Source organism: Diadema antillarum, unplaced genomic scaffold (genome assembly GCF_040938485.1).
Source record: "Diadema antillarum isolate AM-2024a unplaced genomic scaffold, OU_Dant_1.0 scf00000024, whole genome shotgun sequence".
Lineage (NCBI taxonomy): Eukaryota > Metazoa > Echinodermata > Echinoidea > Diadematoida > Diadematidae > Diadema > Diadema antillarum.
Window position 1 is genome coordinate 520,208 of NW_027270913.1, and position 18,305 is coordinate 538,512.

Consider the following 18,305-nt stretch of genomic DNA (forward strand, 5'->3'; position numbering starts at 1 on the left):
GATGCGATTGACAGCTTTGAGAGATTAATCATGTGGAAAAGCATTGTGCAACCTCACGACATAGCATGAACCCGACAGGTAACACCTATAAATGCTGTTACCTCTCATATGATATGAGGCGAGGTATGTAATAGCTGTGTGAGGAAACAAAACCAAAACAAACATCCAATTCCATTTTGTATTTAGAGCTGTCATTCATTGTCATTATTATAATTTAATGCTTGTATTATGTGGCGAATAAAGAATTGGCTTAAAGCAAAGGTTGTTGGAAGACAATTTATTGTATGATGCAGTGTGAAGCACACTTGTATTTTAAAAAAAAGCACTGTTGAACATACATTATGAATTATTATGGAAACCAAATCCCATAGAAAGTGAGAATGTCTATGGTTGATTTAAAAAAAAATAATTTATGTTGTAATGATGAAATCAAACATTCAAACAGTATAATGTTAAATTAATCGGATAAGATTAAAAGGTAACAAAGAGCTGTCAGCCTTTGAATAGTAAGAAATACAAGTAATATGTGTACTTTGTACTCCAGGTACAGTACTGTCATAGCTGCATCTAGGTCTGTACCATATTAGGCTTCAAATGACATACATGTACAAAGTAGACACGGATTCACTTGAAGTTACAAGTAACAACTGGTATGTTTCAGTTCTAAATGATGATGCTTTATGTATTACTGTTTCTGACCTCCCCTGCCCATGGTACCCACTTGTAGTCATGAATACAAAGAATTGTAGATCTGTAAATCCAGTGAATTAATGTTCAGCTTGAAGGGGGGGGGGGGGGGGGGGGGGAGGTGCAGGAGGGAGGAGAGGGGTGGGGTAGAAGGAGAATGCAGTTTCTGCAGGTCAGTGTAATAGCAATCAAGCAGGATTAACTCAGCTTCCTACCCTTTCTGATGGAGAAGATAAGCAATTTGTATCCACAATCGTACCATGTATTGATTTCATTTTGTGGCCTAGAGTAGTAGGTCATGATGCTAAAAATAGCTCCATCTGATGTCTAAATCTGATAGAAAGGATGTTTCAGAAGGGAAGGTCCTATTGTCAGTGCATTACTCGTCTGGCTTGGGTCATTATCTGGGACGTTATTCCTAGCTTCCTCTCCTTCTGCCCTTCATTTGCTTCCAGGGTGATGTTTTTCCCCTTTTCCAGAAAGGTTGAGGCATATTTATGATTCAATTTTGTTTCTCTAGATGAAAGACCATATATATATGATTTTATTGGGGACAAAAATGTGTGTTCAATAATCAAGTGTCTCCTTTTCCGGAAGTGCTCATCATTATGTCAGGAAACCACCAGTCTCCATGCTGGCAGTGGAGAGACACAATAACCTAGAGTGGGTTAAAGGGAAACTTTGAACCAGTTAAGAGTTTTGCCACATAAGAAAGAGTAGAATACTACAGGCACAACAGTGAAACTTTAATGAAAATCAGTTAGAAATCCAAGAAGGTGTGAAATTGCAAAATACAAAAAAAAAATAGAATAAAATGAAAGATTTCGTGTGCAAACTGTATGCAAGTTGTGAGGAGATGACATCATCAACTCCTTTGCATATAAATACTGTATTTTGTTTCACAATTTCATCATGCCCTTAGTGTTAATCCAATTTTTATCAAATTTGACTGTTGTTGTTAAAAGATTTTTCTCTTTCTTACCAGACTAACTTTTGACTGGTCAGGAATTCTCCTTTAATTAGTGCAAACTGTACCATGCCATGTTGGGCAATGGACACATCCCTCTGGAGCTCTGTCTCTTCTCTCTTTCTCACTCTCTCTGCTGATTGGCACAAGCTTTCTGATTCTGATTATGGAGATAGATAAGGACAATACACTTCTTCGTCAGGACTGCAGAAAGCTGTATCATAGATGCCAAGTTCAAAAAATTATGAGTAAGATTTTCATGGCTCAGCATCTCTGCGCGCGCGCATATGTGCATGAGCGAGGGAGCGAAGCGACTGAGCGAGGGGAGGGAGTGTCCGCCCTCCCACTGTAGGGAGCTTTTTCAATTTTTAGCTCTTAATGGTGCAAGCTGGTGCATGCTTAAGTGACTATTTTTTACTTATTTTGAAAGACAAAAGGGAAATATGCCTTCTATTGCAACTCCCACTTTAATCCTTTAAGCTATGCTCCCAATGCGTGAGAAAAAAATGCTTGAGTCTCACTCACAATGCCTGAGACTTGGTAGCTCTGTTGTATGTGAGCACATTTTAAGAGAAATCATTCTTTTCTCTTTTTTGACTGCAAGAGGCCTACTGCCATCTATAGAACCCCCTCGGTGATTTGCTACATAATGTTTATCTTTCTGATACATGGGAGGCAAACTGGTGGGTATTTCGTGATTTGGATGATAATTCCTTGTCAAAGTTCATCCTGTCCGTAATAGAACAAACCATTGTCAGCGAGGGAAATGGGTCTCATCAGAGACTGATGCCCATAATCTCATTTCCCTGTTTCTGATAAAGCCAGTCTCTAGCAATCTGTTTCACATCAGGCCTTTATGTGCTGCAAAGTCCTTCTCTCAATAAAGAAAAGAATGGATTTATTTGCGGAAGAGAATTGTCCCCACTGTGTGTGGTTGTTATACTGTTTGTGATGTCCCAAGACACAGCAGCAACATGTTTGACCCAAGTTTGTCAGTCTATCTGGGGATAACTCCTTATACGGAAACGATGAAATGAATATGTAGCCAGAAGAACATAATATGTGACTCCCAGTTTTGTTTTGTTTTTAGTTCACATTACTGAGAGAAGTTGTTCCCCAAAGTCGTTTTTACTTGTTGTCTTTGTCTAGGTTTACCCTTTTTTTCTATTATCTATTTTGTAGTTCAATCTAAGTTCAGGCTTTTGGAGTTATCAGTTTTCACTGATGTGCATGTTTAACTTCTGGACAAGTGGACATTCAAAGCAGAGATTTGAATGTGGAAGTCAGCGCTTAAATCTACCCGTATCTTCATTTTTCTCTGTAGTCTACTTTGTAGTACTTCCTGTTGGACACAGGGGAATTTTTTACTGGGCTCTACTTCAACTATTTTTTTTTTTGCCTGTACTGGCCCAATGTGTTTATCACCACCAAAGTTTGTTACATGATAGTTCTCAAGTTTGTCTCACTCTTTACTTCAATCTTTGTGTTAGAGAGGCAATGTGCTGTGGTTAATGAATAAGGATCCTTTTCATCTGCTATAGAGACCTCTACTAGACCTGCCATCATTCTGGAGCTGATCTTATAACTACCAGCAGGATTCCACCTGTAATAAGACTCTCACACATGAATTCCAATGTAGTCAACATGTACCCGACATGAAGGTCATGAAAACATTTATTTTGCAGGGCAAAACAGGATTTAACCTAATTACAATAGCCAGGACAAATGGCTGGTGACCAAGCTTGTAAAAGAAATTAAAAATGTGATGCCTGCATAAAATTGCCAAGATTCTGAAATTATCTTTAGCACTTTGTACATTATATGTGTAGGGAAATCCCCCTCTTTTTTCTTGAGTGCAGACTCTGTGTATGTAGATGATGCTGTAATATCTTGTGTTTCTTGAGTATGCACAGGTCCTGGCTATGTCATGTAATTAACATGAGGATAGTTCATAATTGAGGTGCTAATCAGTCCAGAGTGCCACAATTAAATCATGTCTAATGAGTCATTTGCACATGTGCAAATGTCATATTTAGAACAAGAGATGGCAAGATGTAGAATATCAAGAATGACATTGAAATTTATTGGCTCATCTTTTCATCCCTTCATATGTGCAGTACTCTTTTACTATAAATCATTTTCTGTGAAGGTAAAATATACCTGGTTTGAAAAAATCCCCACATAATCATTAGCATTCAAGTATGATAAAAATTATGTTTGTTTGTTTTTTCTGAAAAAAAAAGTATCTGTAATATATGACACAGTAGGTAGGTGGATATTAAAAAGGCTGATGATATCCTGTTGGCTGAACTTTGGTGAATACTCCATGTGGTATCTAATGTCAATATGTGTGTGTGTGTGCACTCATCCGCATGTTACCTGAAGATCTACAGTGTAGTCTACATCTCAACTTGTACCTTCAAACATGGTCTTATTTGAATCTGCATGTACATCATCACTCAAGAAATATGACTTTGAGGAGAACCTGTCCGCAGCCAATCAAAAGCAGTCAGGCAGGAGGAGGGAGATTGTAAAAAACACAGTAAGATTGCATAGTGAAGATGCATTCTGTTTTATAGAGTCTAGCAATATCAGAAGCTCTCCCCATCATTCAGAGAGGTAGAATCTTTCAATAAATCCCATCCTGTCATCTCCGCTGGGGCCAACATCATATTCAGGTTGTGTCATTTGCGTCATGTTAGCCCCTTATAGAGACATTTCTGTCATGCTACATGCCATCCCTTCAGAGTACATGTGGCAGCTGATTCATTCCAATCACTTTGCAAGAATGCCACCATGCATTAAAGGAACAGATGTCTCCCTGACTTCCAGTCCAGAAATGATAATTTCAGAACTGTATGTGAGTGGCATATAAAGGAGCAGCAGACATAAGTTTGTATCTCTCTTTTCTTATCTATTGCCATTGCATATTTGTATGGCGCCCAAAAGATGTATGAGCCATTTGCAGGCACTCTCATAGCAATAATCCAAACAAATGAAGTGAGTGCATGCACTCATGGACTTAAAGTCTCCCCAAGAGTCTATGCTGTTATGGGGGAATGTTGACAACCATCAAATGGTTCGTACTTCTTTCAGGACGAAAAAGAAAAAGCACATGAAACAAAGCCCACAAAATCCTGTGAAATCCTGAAATGTCTGTGACCATAGAAATGTACATTTGTCTGCCATGGCCGGTGCCCTTGGGTATACTTTTTTGGGGGAATGGACCAGGTGGATTGGTAGGTTTATTCCATGAGCATCGAAGCATCTTTCAAAGTCATCATGTTTGCTGACTTTGTCATGCAATGTGAATGCTGCCATGAGAAAAGCAAAGCTTGGCAGCTGAAAGATGGGCACATCTGCCACTAGGAGAATGTGCCTTGCCCTACTACTTTAATGTCTTGAACCCTCTTGATTCCTCCAGGATTACTTGTGGCAGGTGAATTTGTCCATAGCCTCTTGGGGGATGCACTTGTTCATGTCATGTCAAACAATATATTTGTGTTGTTATACGGATGATCTTCAAGATTGTATTTCTGTTGGTATTCATGTTATCAAGTGTAGTGCATTCAGGTGCAGTAAGTGTAATCTTGGCCAACTAAATGTGTTCCAGCCTATTGCCATATTATGTAACACTGTCATTAAAAAAATTTATTGTGCCAAGAGATTAGTGTATAATCACAGTATCTCAGACACGTTTCATACGAATCGTTAGACGTAGGTGCTGTTTAGAATCTAAAAATATTCCGCATGCAGACACCAAACAGCAATTGCAATCCATAGGATAGCATGTCACTAACTCTGTTTGTAGTCAATTAAACACACAGCTCACAATCTACTAGGATATATCTCAGTTCATGTGCATGATTTTCTGTCTTTCAGAAGAGTATAACAATTATGTTATCAGTGGAAGTGAAATGTGAAGCTAAGCTTCCCGCCTTAAGTACCACCTACTAACTTAACGAACATGTACAAAAATCTAGTGAAACTTGATTGGAAAACACCTGTGGATCACATGTTAGTGAATTTTAGTAGAGAAATTTGATTCTGAAGTGCTTCCAGATGTCAAAAATATATCTTTATATTTATTGTTTTGCAATGAAGAGGTTTTTGTTGTGTAAGAGCCCATAAAATTGCCTGTAGTGTAATTTAACGAAGTCATATTGCCCCTCCTTTTTTCAGCTCATTACTTTAATAGTCTCAATTGAACTGACTTGACTGACAGTGTGTCATCAAATTATATTTTCACACAGGTCTTGGTGTTATTATGAGGTTAGTACACTACATTATACAGGTATAGGCAAGTATTCAGTCGGCCTGAACAATGTTTGTGCAATCAAATTGAAGTTGGATTGTTGAAATTCTTTCTTTTAAAGAGTAGTGAATTACAAGGTATCATTGGATTTTTAGTGAATAAAAACCTAGAAAATGTAATTACTCTCCCTCTCCATCCCAAGCTTCCTCCTTCTTTCAGTCTTCAGTCCTTTAATCAATGTATGTTATGTATACACAAATGCAAGAAATCCACAAAAGCTTCATCACCATACTTCTGTTGCGGGGGGAGAAAGCAAATATAGAAAGGGTAATGCAAAAAAGATCAGGAAGAAAATTGAAGTATTAGGTATAACAGCAAGAGACAGAGAGAAAGAGATGGCCGATGAGAATACGGCAGAGAATGAAAGGGGAATAGCTGTCGGCAATTCCTTGTACCTAAACTGTTGTTATCAGTCATCTCAGGGGAAATTAGCGGGTGATACTGAGACACCGATACACTCAAACAGCTTGTTACAGATTTGTATGGCAGTGTGAGAGCAGCTATTGTTGCATGTTGACATGATAGTGTAGAGATGCCGAATAAGGGGTTTGAGACTATTAAATAAAGAAATATATCTCTGATACTATCTTGTTTTGAAATCATGGATGTGGCCTGAGAAGTAATTCTTATTAAGTACTGTACATTTATGAGCCATTCTTTACACTGCAGCGAGTCTTCCTGCTAACTGCTATCTGAAAATGAAAGTCTATACCCGCACTGTGTCGCAAACTTTATGACATGTCAGTCACACATGCAACTCTCAATGTACTTACACTCGAGTATTATGGTAGAAGTGAATAAAAGGTCAAGGTAAGTTCTACTTCCTAGATCATCTTTAAGCAGTCAAAACTGCAAATTTGTCTCCAGGAGTGAGCAAAAACTTGTTTGGATAACACCTGGACCATGATTGGTCAAAATATGAGTTGAAAAGAATTTTTGAAGTTCTTACTTCTAACATAATTTGATTTTCTTTCATATTTCTATCATGAACTGTAGCCTCAGAAGAGGCTGTGCAACACTTTCAAGTTTCAATAGTCTATGAGGTTGCTGACAGAATCTCATGCAGGAGTAGATACATCAATCAAATTTGATAATGATACAAAGATGATCAGTGGTGCACTCACAGGAGAATTTGCTCACCTTTGTATAATCACAAGTGATGGATAGTTGGCCCAGTATGAACTGCTTTCCTTGTTAGAAATACTCCGGTCTCCGTCACGCTTGCCCTGGGTATACGACAAGAGGGTTACAAAGTTATTTTCAGAACTGTCCTAGACTTCACTAGGCTTTAGTTTGAAGAAATATTATCAAAATGGTAGTTGCAAAATGAATCCTTCTCAGCTCAAGGTGGATCGTGATTGTGACATTTGACCTTTAAAGCGAGTGGAAGCGCTCCACCCTGCGCTAATCGTTCATGGTTCTTACTGGGACGAGGAGAAATGCTGTGGCTGACGAGGTTCGTCTGGGTGAGCAGACTTTGTGTCGGAAGCTTCGCTGGCTCAGAGGAGCCCAGAAATGGCAGCATGAATCATGGGCGGTATTTTTAGGAATATTGCAGGATGAGGGGGGACTTTGGCCCAGTGGGGGCGAGGAAGGGGGTTGACATCTTGCCTCTTTGATGCAAACGTCACAAGGGCCACCGCAGCATCCTGAGAGGAAGGCGGCAGTCGCTGACTTTGCTCCTTTAACCTGTTGAAGTCAAGTCCTGTGTATACTCAGGAAGGTGTCTATGGGAAATGTGTGTTATAGCAAAATCTCTCAAATCGTCCTCAACGGGTTAATCCGTCTCACCCTCCCTATGGAGACTGTCTCATGGAGTGACCAGGGAACCGTTACTTGGCAAAGATGACAGGGTTCAGAGACGGTGACTTTTTTTTTTGGGGGGGGGGGGGGAGAGATTTGTCCTGTTTACTTATTTTAGCAATAGAAACAGAGCACACTAAACTGTTTATGCTTGTTTTGATAGCAAAAAGCTGAGAACAGCTTCGCTTTCGTGAGTGGTGAACAACAGATCCCCACAAACTGCATGTTCTGCAGCTTTTCATGTATGCAAGGAATTAATGACTTGTCTTACACAGGGAAAAATTGTGAAATTTGCAACAAGTGTAATGATTTGTTAAGCCAATAAGGCATAGACAAAACACTGTATAGTATTACTAATAAATAATACATGGATTACCTGATCAATTCAGACCACACACACACACACACATACAAGCACACACTCTGTCTGCTAAGTTCAAGCCTCGAGACCTGGATATTTTCCTTAGGAACAGATCCCTACCTTCTATATTTGACCAGATGGTGCAGTGGTCAAAGAAGGAGAAGACATTTATGATTTATGTTTGCAACCAACATTGGTAAAACCAGGTAACTGCATCTTTAAATCATACTCGGTGATGACACAATTTCTTGAACTCAATCAACCCTTACTGTCATAGGCTGTGGTAATCCTGAATGATTCAAGAGTTACCATCATGATACATCACTGTGGTTGCGAAGGATTCATTACTTACCTTGATAGACAAGTGTGTTCTGTGCCCAATTACTTGATTTGATAATAATGAGCTGTTGAGAGAAATTAAAGTTGTCCCTTCAGCATGATGCAGATCTCAAGATACGTGTGATGAATATAGAGTATGAATGCATGTATAGTTGCTTACCTGTATTTATTGTGCTGCAAGCTTCCAAAGACAATTAATATCCAAGCTTGCATCAAGAAACCTAAGATTCATCCTTACTTGACAGAAGTGGAGAACCATACTCACTTCTGTGCTCAGTCTAGAAGTTCATAGAGTACATCTCTGCAATAACTTTCTGAGTCAGCTTGGATATTTGGTCAGCCAGTCACCAAGTGAACACTGATGCTGCTCTGTGATTGGTTAACAAGCATGACGTACACAGCCAATGAATGCACTGGATTGTGTACAGCCTGTTATTGAATGGAATGAGACTGATCCACTATGGAAGGTGGGGTGATAGCATAGTATGAATGAAGGGACAAAACAGGATCAAGTTTGTATGCTGGGATCAAGTTTGCATGAGGGGAATGGTTTGTCTCATGGAACTACAAGGTTTATCTCATGCAACATTATATTATTGAAATTTGATGCATTTTGTTGCCAGGAACTGTTTCACCAGAACTGCACAAAGTTCCTGGTTCATATCAAGTACAGCATAAGGTGAAATCAGCACTATCTTTAGATCACATTTATAAGGAAAACATTTTTCTTACAACTTAAAGAATAACGAGATGATCATGAACTCGGTGAAATGTCCTAGGTCTATCACTTTTGATTGAGAGTGTAAAAGTAAATGTCATTGACTGTACTGATTGTGTTAAATATAATACTTTTCATTTAGATTTGTACATATTTTTTACTCTTTATTTGAATCTGTGACTACCACATTTGATGCACTTATTCTTGTTCTTTTTTATCTATTTGATTATTCTTCATTTCTGTGTGCCTACAATGTAACTATTGTCTTCACTTTTTCTCAAGTCCTTGGGTTTGGCACATGTATCTCTACCATGTAGGCCCATGTTCTTGTTAATTCATTGTGTATAATGCCCTTTCGCACACACATACACACACTTGTGCTTGTAGCAGTGTTCTTTCACTATATTATACACACATGTACTCCCACTCTTTCCCAACATTGTGCATTCTTTTGCTTGCATGTTGCACTTTCATTAGCGGAGAATGGAGACACAGCTGTTGGTGGAAATTACAAGCACTGCAAGCCCCTGCTTAGACTGGAGTTTATTACTCTGCCCGAGTTTAATGAGTGACAAAATCCGTGTAGACGTTGGATGCCTGGGAGGCTGTTAACCTCTCATCTTGAGAAGAAAATGGTATGCGGCGTGATAAACACACTGCATGTGTTCTTCCAGGGTATCTTTTACCTAGTCAGATGAAAGTTACAGCATTGTGAATAGATCATGACAGGATTTCATTGTATTACAAACGTATGAGATTTGGATGTGACAAGAAATCATTATTCTTCTATACTAGTGTTTGGTTGTTTTCTTTTCTTTATTTATTTATACCTGCAAAGAATTAGGGTGTGAGATTTGCTAGTATTCTGCTAAAGGTTACAGTCACTTAACATCACAAAAAGAACAAAGAACGGACTTCACACCTTCACATAGACCCTTATTCTTAAAGTTTCGGTTCTGCCATTGATGGATGAGATGACTACAACAGGTCATATTGTCATGTATTTACAATGTAATAAAGAAAGTATAAAGAGAAATCCACAACATTTCATTTTTTTAATGAAAGTGCATGTTACGTCCTTAAATACTGACATACACTTTGTACATGTACATTAACCCATTCCATATGGAAACCTGGTGGCCTGCGTATTAAAGGGACTGTACAGTACTGGTTGAGGTGAGGATTCAGCTTGTAACGTTTTGCGAGATATTTAGAAACCACTCTGAAATGTTGAAGAGCATACAAATCTAAGGGGAATCAAAAGTTTATTTGATGACAATCGGTTTTGAAATGACTGATGAGATATCTATAAAAACAAGGAAACACAAAGAGATCCTAATAAAAGTTGTGGCTTGTCAATTTTATTAGGATCGCTTCTTGGATATCTCAGCCATTTCAAGGCCAATTTTCATCAAATAAACATTGAATCCTTCTTGAAATTACATGCCCTTTCACATTTCATAAGAGGTTTCTCATTATCTTACCAAAAAATGTTATAAACCTGAATCCTCACCTCAACCAGTAGGCCCTACAGTCCCTTTAAGTCTATGGGGATTTCAGAATTCAGTACCAAATGGGCTAAGGGTAAAAAATTCCTTCTGTTTTCTAAAAGAGGTGCACCATGTGTAAGTCAAGTGCTTTTTCATCATGCTAGGAAAATTTCCCAGATTTTCCTAGTAAAGCTTCCCAGGGAGTCAATGCGAACTGAGTAAACTGTAGATGTGGGTTTGATTCCAGTGACCAGGGTCATGGCATGTGATATAAAGCACTGAGCATGAAATGGGAATATCCTTTATCAAAACTTACTGTCACCGGTGTCACATATACATTCTGCAGTTTCGTACTGACAGTGTGATTGCCCATGTGACGTCAAAACATATGAGAGTTTACGAGTTTCACGAGGTCAGTGTTGAGGAAGGACAGACTCATTGTAGATAACCCATTGTTTGTAGAATCATACACAGCAGCTTGATGATCAGATCATGGCATCCCTGGCAATAATGCATGCATGCTACACCATGTACAATATCGTAGATGAAATATCGAAAGCAGAACAGCTCTGTCATTTGAGGTTACCACCCCAAATATTGGGACTTGTCTGTGAATGTGTTTTGATGTTTAATCATGTCTATGAAAGCAAAGGTAAGGTCCTGGTAGTGTGGAGATTCATGGGTGGTTCAATACATTCGCTGCCCACTGGAGTACATACGAAAACCATGAAGAGCACCGGTCAGCGAATATGTGCATCGAAGCATACGTTGTACGCTCATCGGTAACGGTCCACTCCAGTTGAGATTCTGTTGGTGTGTGTGTACTTGCATAGAGATCAGTGATAAAACTGTACACAATTTGTAACGGGGGAACTCTTGAATAGATCTGAACCGGCCCAGCCGTCCCACTCCATAAATGCCCATGCCACAAAGTCTTTCAAAGTTTTACCCCGGCCTCATACATGTTTCTCAATTCACGTTTAGTGAGGCATGTACGGAGATTCATCCCAATCTGGTTTTGTTTTAAGCACCCTGGATGCTTGCTGACAGAACAGTTTGACCTCTGTAACATGACTGAGAGGGAAGAGCATAGCCTGACCTTGTATTCACTTTCACCATGGTTTGGCAGGCAACGAAACTCATTTCAGTGTCTAAGCACTCCATGTAAATATGACTAGAAATGCATGTTAGAAACATGATAACAAACAAGAATTTGTTTCCAGTGTGAAACTGCTGTTGCATTTTGTCCATAGATGATCCCCTTACCTGGATGCAGTGCCTCAAATCAGAAAATTCTTGTCTCTGAGGACCCCCTGGTGATAGATGAGAGACAGTCAGAGTTAAACTAATGGGGTAATGGATGGAGTGTCATATGAGCCATGTTGTGTTGTAATCTCACCAGCACATGGTATCAAGCCGCTCATTTTCATCATGTATCTCATATGCTTTATGTGCACTTTAGTCGGTGAAAGCAGGTTAATTTATTACCATCCATCTGCCTGGAGATAATCCTTGCCCTCTTGCATGCATATTCAATTTCATGCTTTTGTTTTTTGTCTTTTTTCCAAGTCAAATGTAATTTAGCTTTTGTCCTCTCAGAACCACACACACACACACACACACACACACACACACACACACACATACACATGATGTGTGTGTGTGGGGGGGGGGGTGTGCGATCACCCTGTGTCAAATCAGTTATGTCTTCATGCAACAGGCTTCCGCTTTTGTCCTAAGATAGAAGCTACCTGAACCATGTAATAGATACGACCGTCGTGAAGAGATGATCGCACTTAAAACAGGTCATGAATATCTGGTGTCTATTTCACATGTGTTTAAATGTTGAGACAAGAGGCACAAATGATTGAATTTCTTTGTAAGAAAAATAAAAGCAAATGGAAACAGTGTGGAATTACCAATGAAACAAGAAAATCAAATACTGGTGTGGGTTACTTGTACTTGTGTCCATTTTTTATTTATGAACATTCTTGATTCCTCAAATTTTCTTTGATATCTTTAGATTTGTTTAATGTTTTTACAGGTCTTGTGAACTACTTAGGAGATGATAAACACTTCTTTCTATGATACGCAGTATGATTCTGTCTTCATTAAAACTGAGAAGATTTTTTCAGATGAAATGTTTTTTTTTTCTGAAATTTGATTTAACATTCTTGAAATGAGTAAGATTCCCCCCTATTAATCAAAAATGTATTTTTGCTTTCAAAATGTATTTTTATTTACTGTTTATCGGTATGTTTCTTGATCTGCAGAGGTTTTTGGCCCTATCATGTGACAGGTTGTTTTGAGTTCTGTTGTTTTCAATGGTCCCTTTTCTCTCACCTCTTGTATCTCCCCAGGAGTCTCCTGCCGAACAGGTCATCCTGCGTGACATCAGTCGAACCTTTACGGCCCACGAGAAATTCAACAATGAGAACGAGGGCGGGCAAGATGCCATGTATAAAATTAGCAAGGTGGGTGCCGCGTGACCCAGGAGAGGTGCTCCAGCGTAAGATGTGGTATTTACTCGCCAGTGTCAACACTATTAGCGTTGACCAATAATGCAAAGTGACTCAATTGCGTCTTAACCGCAAGCCAAGTGAGGTATTCTAGGGAAAGGTCAACCTGAGTACATGCCTTACATCAGGTTCAGTAATAGTGCATCTGTATTCAGATCAGTGAGTGTCTTAAGGCTGTTTGGTGCAGCCATAAGCACCACAAAGTAGTTACTCTGAATTTCAACATGTATTAGCAAAGTCCTCGATATAGTCAAGGAGAGCCTTTTTAATCTAAATGCATGATAAACACAGAGCTTGGCAAATAATGCATGTTTGCTGCCATGCGGTATGCGATATCAAGCAAAGTCAAAAAGAGTCGTGGTGAAATGATTGACAATTAACAGAAGACTAAACACAAATTGATTGTCAGGAAGCGGGAATTTGTGCATATACGCATAGTTGTGAAATAAAAAGATCAGAGACATTGTGTTATTTATCTATGATTTGTGTCCAGGATTTTACAGTTGGCATTCTATGGGAGATAATATACCTCTTTTAAACAGTAAATTCAGTATGTGTGACAATATGATGTCAGATATGAGTGGAAGGTATTATTGACAGCAAAATCTTTTGAAAGGAGATAAAATTCTCCCATTTTACCAGCTTAGTTTTGAGTAGTACCCACAAATTCAAGAGATTGATTTGAAAGAAAGTGAATTTTGTGCCAACAAACACATCTTGTGTCTTTAGTATGATATTGTGATATAAACTTTTCTGGTTTTTTTCCATGTAGAGTCTGTCTCACACAGTAAGAATCACTCAGAATGTTGACTCCATATTTTTTATACTCTTCCAGCCAAGAATAGGTTTTGACTATAATTCCTTGTCTCCATATCCATTCAGGCCTATTCTGTCTATGACAACGATGTCGGTTACACCCAGGGCCTGTCATTCCTCGCTGCAGTACTTTGGCTCCATGTAAGTTTCCACTTTGATACCATGTAGCCCAGAGTTTCTTGACAGTACTGTAAAACAAGAAGTGTTCATGTGCATTTCAATGTTGCAAATTTTACATGAGCTAAGATTCATGAAATGAAAATGCAAGCAAAAGTTCTTGTCTACACCACCATATGCATTGAATATTTGCAAAAATTTCATCCCAAGAAAGAGGCCATTGGCTCTAATTAACGAAAATCTCGTACTTCAAAAATATCTTACTTTCCAGTAGTTTATGACTGGACTGCTTATATTCACAGAGAATTATGTTGCAAAGTTTTAGCATCAATTGGATGTTTTATCCCCATTTGTATGAGGACACATTTTGTGGCCTTTACTCTACAATTTGTACTTGTTCTAAAGTTTTTCAGGAGTATTGATAGTTCGAGGTATGTAGTTTGATGATACTCTGGTTTTCCTTCATTGTAACAAAAAAAAAAAATGTTTCTAGTACTGAAGTATGTTCTCTATTCATAATTTTCTCTGTGTGTATCATTCTACTTACATGATAGAGATATTTACCAGCGCTATTCCTCTACCTTTATTTCACCAAACTCAAGTTTAAGTATTTTTCTTGCCTCAAGAAAAAAGAGTTCCCAATATGGCACCACTGGAACGCTTATATACTTGTCTGTCTTTTTGTTATTCTCCAAATGCTGGGCAGTACAGTTTGTCTAAGCATACACAGGTAGTATCGCGACTGCCTACATTAGTGTCAGTCACAATACTACCTCATACTGTTTGACCCATTTCACAATTTTGTCAAAGCAGCAAGATTCCTCTTGAGAGTCACATCTTTACACCCATGTGAAAGCACCATTTTATCTGAGATCATTGAGGTCACTTGAGGACAGAGTGTTGTGAAAACATACTCCAAAGACCACTCTTATGTGTAGCGTTGAATACAGTCTTCCCAAGACTAGTATTACACTTGCAAGTCAAGTAATGCTGTAATAAGAAAGGGTCTTCTTGGTTCAATAGAAGCAAGTGGAATAGAGTGAGTTTGAAAAGAAAGTGATTATAGATGGTCATAGCATGTGCACATTGTGCTCTATTAGATAATGAATGTGAACTGAGCCCTATGAGTAGCAGCACTGTAAACTGCAGATTGTAAATTGACAAACTTCTACACACACTTCAAATTTCCTGTCATTCAAATATCCATGACACGTCTTCACTGCTTGACTCATCCCTTCCTCGTCAGATGCCGGAGGAGCAAGCCTTTGCCGTCCTCATCAAGATCATGTACGACAAGGGACTCAGGGACCTCTTCCTCAACAACTTCCAGGAGCTCCATGTCAAGTTTTTTCAGCTGGACCGCCTCCTGGAGGTAAGGCTAAACTAGTTTGCAGTCACAAACCCTTGTTGGTCGTAAGGGAGTCTGCGCCAAGACTACTACATGCACCACTGGCACTGTAGCCTCTGGGAGAAGCTACAATACAGGGCCTATGGGACAGTGCCAGTGGTGCATGTAGTAGTCTTGGGCCAGACTCCTTTATGACCAACAAGGGTTTGTGCCTGCAAACTAAGGCTAGACTACGGCAAACCCCTCTTGTCGTTGTTTTTGTCACTCATTGCCAAGCATGGTTGGGCCAATTGCCAACCTTTGCTAAACCCCCTATCATAGCCATGGGCCAGAGACGAAGTAATTTTTCCAGTATGTATTAAAGGTTATTTCCCTCACATTACTTCAGTGACTACAATTTTTCCCTTGTAGTTGTAATGGCTCCATTTTGAAGGATGCTACATGCATTATTTCTTTTGCCCTGTTCTGTCATTCATTTTTATTTTAACGGTCTGATATTTTCTTTCCTACATTGTTTTTGAGAGCTTAAGGAGATAGAGTGCACACTGCCTACATTGGTGTCAGTCGCGATACTACCTCATAAAATTTTTATTGACAAGATAGATGCCTGTTACCAATAACACTTCTCGTGTGTCGGAAGCATTTGTTTGGATAAAAACGAGATGTGAGAACCAGTATCATGCTAGTGCCAGGTTTGTTACCATTGCATGTTCTCCACTAGGTTTGAACGTACAGCATACTCTATCCTTGTGTTTGGAAAACCATCGTAATGAACATGCTGTGTATGTGGAGCCATTAATGCCAAGTGTCATGAAAAGTATGTTACAGTGGCTAGTTTTGTTTGTACTCTGAGTGGACTTCCTTGTCTGTCTGGTATCCCCTCAGCTTTGTAATTATCCTCTTTTATTTCTACCTTTTTTGGACACTGAGTCACTCTCTTTCAAAATTCCTGGGTTTTTTTCCCAGCTCTATTTATTTTTCCAAACACTTCACATATTTTCAATGCGATTCCCATCTGGGAATATTGTTATCCCCCTTGTTTTTTCTTGTATTACCAGTACCTGTGTGTTTATATCTCCTCTCTCTTCATCTATCCTTCGTCTTCTCTTCCTCTCTCTCTTTCATTCTTGTTTCTGTCTCTGTGTGTATTCACATGTCACACTCCTTTTCTTCTCTGCAATTTTTTCTTTGCCCCGTGTTTACTCATAACACCATCTCATCTACAAATGTATTTTTATTGCCCTCACATAATGCCTCTTCTTGTCTACATTACCCCCTCCCCTCTTTTCCATTTCTTTCTCTCTTTTCCTATTTCAACCCTCCCTCTCCCTTTTTATTCTCCTTTCTCACTTTCTCCCCCTCGATCTCCTCCCCTTCTCATTTCTTCCCCTTCCACCCCCCCCCCCATCCCTCTTTCTGCTTCAACTTCTATCTTCTGCTCGACCTAGGACAACGTGCCAGATCTGTTTAGCCACTTCCTCCACATCGGCATCGAGACCCACATGTTTGCCTCCCAGTGGTTCCTCACTCTCTTCACGGCCAAGTTCCCGCTCCACACCGTATTCCACATCATGGACGTCTTCCTCTCCGAGGTAATCGCCTCATCCGGCGGGAGGGGGAAGATGGTGGCGGGAGGGGGGAACATTCACACCTAGCCTTGTTCCTGGGCTGTGGCCTCTTTAGTTATTTCCCCCGATGACATCTCCGCTGTACATGTTTGTAGATGTGTGCTCATGAGGGTTAGGAGCTTGTCTAGAAATATATCAGCTTTGAGTAAAGAGGAAAAAATAAGGTAACAAAAACTGACTTAACCTGTACACAACTTCAATTTACAGGATCATAAAGATGTTCCTCTCTTCTTTCAGTGTCTGTAAACAGTCATAGAGAGTATTTAGTCATTGTTGCCATCAAGTTTGTAATCAGCTGCAGCTGTATTTATGATGGGGCCTGGATTTGGTGCATTTGCAGCACTGATATTTTTTTTTTTTTTTTTTTTGCAAGAGATTATTTTGTTCTGATCAAACAGCAGCAGTTGATTTCATGCTGGATGCTTTGATCTGATGCCTGTTTAGAGGATTTGAAAGGTACGGGGTCAAAGGTTATTCTGTGCCCACCTGTCGCCAGAGTCTGCCAAATTCCTCTTGAAACATTAGCTGAGCGGAAAACCCACTAGGTTTTAGTGATTTCAGCTTATATTTCTGTATCTAAGAGTTGTTTTGTGCTATCGATTTCATCAGAGATTACAGTACACATTCAAGAATCTGTGGGTGTGCGTATAATATACGTCATAAGCTGCTCATGTTTCACATTGTATGTGGGGAAGTTTTGAAGAAACAACAAAATTGCACTGTTTCTGCCGGATGTTAGCAAAAATATCTTTGTAGGTAGGGATATATCATGGAGTGACTAAGAAGTGTTCCATTCTGTAGTTAAATATCACATCACTCTGCTGAAATTCTCAATACTTTCTAAATATGTCACATTATGAAAATTGTGTACATGGTCAACTTTCGATGACTTTCACTGTTCTTCAGGGCTCATGTATACAGCAAGCAGTAGAGAGTGTGTGAATCACTAAGTACTGATTTTGACCGTAAATTTGATGGCGATGTTTTGCAAGCCCAGGTTGGTTGTCTCCTGGCATCTCACGCCATCACGCTTCCTCCCTCTGCGATGACCTGCATCCTGTCTGCTGCCATCCCATGAGAGATTCTATAATGGCAGCTCATTTCTCTTACTTCTCCCTGTTTCTTATAAAAGAGAGAGGTACACACAGAGGAAAAAGGGAAGGGGGAAAGAAAGGGCTGGAGGAGGTTTTAAACAAT

The 18,305-nt window shown here is 39.4% G+C and overlaps 1 protein-coding gene across 1 annotated transcript in view; it reads left to right on the forward strand.

Annotated features, from left to right (window-relative positions):
* The window catches only part of LOC139733261 (rab GTPase-activating protein 1-like), a 97,592-nt gene that overhangs the window by 63,572 nt on the left and 15,715 nt on the right, over nucleotides 1-18,305 (forward strand). Inside the window, exons 11-14 of the mRNA XM_071644103.1 lie at nucleotides 13,041-13,154; nucleotides 14,082-14,156; nucleotides 15,379-15,504; nucleotides 16,929-17,072. Coding sequence (XP_071500204.1) covers nucleotides 13,041-13,154; nucleotides 14,082-14,156; nucleotides 15,379-15,504; nucleotides 16,929-17,072 — 459 coding nt within the window. The remainder of the gene's footprint in view (nucleotides 1-13,040; nucleotides 13,155-14,081; nucleotides 14,157-15,378; nucleotides 15,505-16,928; nucleotides 17,073-18,305) is intronic.